The sequence below is a fragment of the Nothobranchius furzeri genome, chromosome 9, assembly GCF_043380555.1.
Source record: "Nothobranchius furzeri strain GRZ-AD chromosome 9, NfurGRZ-RIMD1, whole genome shotgun sequence".
In the NCBI taxonomy this organism is placed as follows: Eukaryota; Metazoa; Chordata; class Actinopteri; order Cyprinodontiformes; family Nothobranchiidae; genus Nothobranchius; species Nothobranchius furzeri.
Genome location: NC_091749.1, coordinates 29,827,866 through 29,831,980, shown reverse-complemented (window position 1 = coordinate 29,831,980; position 4,115 = coordinate 29,827,866). Strand labels below are relative to the sequence as shown.

General features: G+C 47.8%; 1 protein-coding gene across 2 annotated transcripts; it reads left to right on the top strand.

Moving 5' to 3' along the window:
• The first annotated feature begins 933 nt into the window (after positions 1-933).
• LOC139071751 (spectrin alpha chain, non-erythrocytic 1-like) lies at positions 934-3,423 on the top strand. 2 transcript variants are annotated; one of them, XM_070554747.1, is made up of 7 exons: positions 934-1,090; positions 2,287-2,409; positions 2,480-2,697; positions 2,782-2,886; positions 2,971-3,075; positions 3,151-3,183; positions 3,256-3,423. In XM_070554747.1, exons 2-4 carry the CDS (start codon positions 2,400-2,402, stop codon positions 2,815-2,817), a joined length of 264 nt encoding a protein of 87 aa, XP_070410848.1. In that variant the 5' UTR covers positions 934-1,090; positions 2,287-2,399; the 3' UTR covers positions 2,818-2,886; positions 2,971-3,075; positions 3,151-3,183; positions 3,256-3,423. The 2 variants fall into 2 exon arrangements, with proteins under 2 accessions (XP_070410848.1, XP_070410847.1); XM_070554746.1 differs by having other exon boundaries at positions 3,151-3,331.
• Positions 3,424-4,115: the final 692 nt, after the last annotated feature.

Here is a 4,115-nt window from a genome sequence, read left to right as displayed (position 1 = left end):
TTTCCTCAATTTCTAATTATGTAAGGTGTGTTATTTCAGGTGGCGCATATAAAATACCTAACAGAAACTGTCGACCACCATGAATTATTAAGGTAGATAATCGACTGAAGGCAGTGAGCTTCAGTGACTTTTGCAGCTCGTTCCAGTCGTTGGAAGTAGCAAACTGGAATGAGGAGCAGCCAAAGGAGGTGCGAACTCTCGACGGGGGCGACGATAGCACAGGAGGTGCTTGTCTGGAAGATTGCAGCTTTGCAGATTGCAATGTAGCTCATCCCCACCAGGGTGTGAATGCCTATTTTATGGCGTTTGAAGCGTGCCACAACCCGTGCACGCGGATTGGGTCCAAGCGCGCGTGTGAACGGGACTCGCGAGCGAAAATATACATGGCGAGAGGTCATTTGTGCACTGAGAGGGAGCAAACTGTGTCTGTGAGCGCACAAGGATGTGCACAAGTGACAAACCTGCGTGCGCGCATTGTCAACGAGCACACGGCAGAGGAAAACGTGCGCGCGCGGCAGCCTCTGTGCGCGCTCGGCAGCCTCTGTGCGCGCTCGGCAGCCTCTCTGCCAAGCCCCCACAATGCCGCTCAGAAAATGGTCCCAACCCGGAAGTAAGAAAAATTGCAGTTCCACCCTCATCCGCTGGGGGCTGGTACCAGAAGCGAGCAAATCCTCATTGACTCCCATGTTAAAAATGCCATTTTCACAGCAGAAATAAACATGTTTACAGCCTGGTTCAAAAAATGTTTTTTTGTCTAAATTATCTAGTTTATACTCATGACAACTCTGAGGGGGGTGAATTTTTTTCTCACTCTTCTGTTTAAGTGTATTGAAAGCCTAAAATTCTGTATAATTAATGAGCATCCGACACACGTGACCGCCGCCTCAGACCCACGTGACCACAGAGCTAGCTCCGTGGAAAGGCCTCAGTACAGCCTCGGTCTCTCCTGGAAACTGTGTCGGGATTTTGAGTCTCTGTGCTTGTGAATTCTGTTTTGGATAATATTGGTGCAATTGTTGGACAAAATGACTTGCTGTGGTATTAATTGCACTAATAGAGCGTCCAAGGAGTCTCCACTTCATTTTTTTCGGTAAGTTAAAATCTATATTTGTATTTTATGTCACTGCTGCCTTTAAACTAGCTGAGTTTACCGAAGTAGCTAGCTAACTATCAGTTTAACATGTAGCATGTACTGTTTAACCATGAAATTTAAATGTAAAATACGGTAAAATAATTAATAGGGCATATTTAAATGGGTAATAGGGTAAAACCCAGTGCATTTAAGATAAAAATGGGTTGAAATATGACGGGGCGCGCCGCTTGGGGGGACACTTCTGTGCTCTATTCTTTCATCCGGTAATCCCCAGCGGTCAGGCCGGGCAGGCTGATCGATGCGGCGCCTCGCTGCTGCGGGCTGACCGCTCGTGGAACTCGGAGACAGATCTGACCGGAGAAATACTGCAGCTCGTTGAGAAGTCTATAGGGCATACAGCGTTTCCCTTAAATCCCACCGCCACGCCGACAAGATCCCAAGTTTCTTTGTTTTTGTTGGCGCTGTTTACCGAAGAAGCAGCGGGAATACCAGCAAGTTTCATCAGACTCGTAAATTTAGTTTTTGCAGGGGACCCCCTGTATTTTACTGCTCCCTCCTGCAGTCTTCCCCTATTAAAATTTAAAATGTGTAACTTCATGTATTGTGATGAATGACTAATATTCATGTTAACTAAAACGTTAGGTATTTAGGGAGAAAAAACAAAATAATAAACATTATACAGATGTCAAATAAATCAAACTGTAATTAAACTATATATTTTCAAAGTCTTGATTCTGGATAAAATCCAACAACATATGCTTTATAAATAAACACTACGCATGGCTTTTACACACACACACACACACGTTACATTGTGATTTCTTAGTAAATATTCTATTTGGCGAGAGATAAACTTTATTGTATTTATCCTAGTGAATCTATAATTAAACGGGTAAACTAGTAGTAGCACATCCAACATCAAAGAAAGTAAAATGTTATTATCAGGAGAGGGAGAATGATTAAGTGGTTAGCAGCAGTGTGCTAGACGATGGCCCCCTCCATGAGGCCACCACAGCTCAGCAGAACATCGTTGTAGCTTCTTCTGGGGAGAAAAACACTTACAGAAAAAATAAAGTTAACAGCTGAAATAGCAGGAAATAATACAGTTAAAGAGCAGATTGTAGAAGAAAGAAACCCCTAGGTTAAACTGGTCTGTCTACTGCATAATGCTGAACTCTAACATGTGTCCTCAGGGAAGGACCTGATTGGTGTCCAGAACCTGCTGAAGAAGCACCAGGCTCTGCAGGCTGAGATCACAGGTCATGAACCTCGCATCAAGGCTGTCACCCAGAAAGGAGAGACCATAATGGAGGAAGGTAGAGCAGGTCTGGTCCTGACATGTTTCTGAGGTGTCTGCAGGTTCTGGCTCACTTTGTTTGGGTCCAGGTCACTTCGCTGGTTCAGAACCCTCGGCCCGTCAGAACATTCTTATCCACCACGTTCTAACACCAGACCTGTTAATCCAACAGCAACAAGTGGCTCCAACTGACGATGAGACCGGGAAGGAGCTGGTTCTGGCTCTGTACAACTACCAGGAGAAGTGTCCTGGAGAGGTCACCATGAAGAAGGGCGACATCCTCACGCTGCTCAACAGCACCAACAAGGTTCGTGTGCCCTTCACAGCCGAGGAACGACCTCCAGCTCAGAGCGAACATCTCCACACCTGCTTTGTGTTTGTGTGACTTTAGGTTGTTTTACTTGAACTCGCGTCTTTAGCTGAATGAGGATGGAGAGACGGGTCGGACCTGGAGCAGGTCGAGGTCTTGCAGAAGAAGTTTGACGACTTCCAGAAGGTCGGACTTTTCCTCCTCTCCGTCTTCCAGCAGCAGCTGTCAGATCAGCTCAGGTGATAATCAGCAGGTGCTTTTGTCCTGCAGGACCTGAAGGCCAACGAGTCCCGCCTGAGGGACATCAACAAGGTGGCATCTGAACTGGAGTCAGAAGGTCTGATGGCTGAGGAGGCTCCTATGGTTCAGGCTCAGGTGAGCGTCACCTGTCTGCAGCAGCTGGTCCCTCTCACTTCCTGGTTTGTTAACTCTGCTCGTCTCTGTTTGTAGCAACAAGAACATCTGGGTTCTGCTCCTGGAAAGGTGCGTGTTGTCCTCCGCCTCCACCAGAACCAGACGTGGTGTTTTTGTTACCACTCATTTGTTTGTTTACAGGATGAAGCCGTCTCTAACCCCGGCTTTCCACAGGAGCCGTCAGCAGCACGTTACTGCAGCAGCACGTCATAGCTGCTGATAGGAACCGCTGTGGTCAACAGAACCTTTTCCACCGGAGCCGTCAGCAGCGCGAGTTGGCCACGTCTCAGGAGCAGCATGTCGCGGCCCTTACGCGCCGGTTCTATTTTCTACGCGCGACGCCTCTGAAACGGGTCAAGTTCGACATTTTTGGGGAAGGAAAGACAGGAAATCGGACGCGGAAATTGAGAGAAGCTACCGAGATTTTCAGAATAAAGAACGTACTGCCTTCCGGTTGCTTTACTTTTAAAAAAGGTTACTAACTGAGCGGCCCCGTGAGAAGTTATCACCTAGCTAGCGGTCTCCTTTGTTTTTCAGGTCCGTATTGGCGATTATAAAACGGACAGAACATAAAACACAAACCATGTTGTAATTTTCTCCTGCTTGTTGTTGTGTTTACTGACGAAGTCACTCGAGTGACTTCGTGCTCGGTCGGTGACAGCTGCTCCCCTGCTGCTTCGCGTCTCGTGGGAAGGGCCAAGCAGCAGCTTACGCGAGCAAGACGTGCTGCTGCAGTAACGTGCTGCTGACGGCTCCCGTGGAAACCCGGGGTAACACGGCGTCACCCTAGAAGGTGAGTTCATTCAGCTGATCAGAGGTCACCTCTGATGGCCGCAGTCACGGCCGACCGTGCTGAAATCACACAGGAATTCAGGTGACCCGGCAGGCACCAGGTGCTGGTGAAAGTGGGGACATGTCAGCTGGTTGCCATGGCTACAGTTATCTTTATGCATCTGTATGACTGCTGACTGGTGTGTGTTTCCTGTGACCTTTGACCTCAG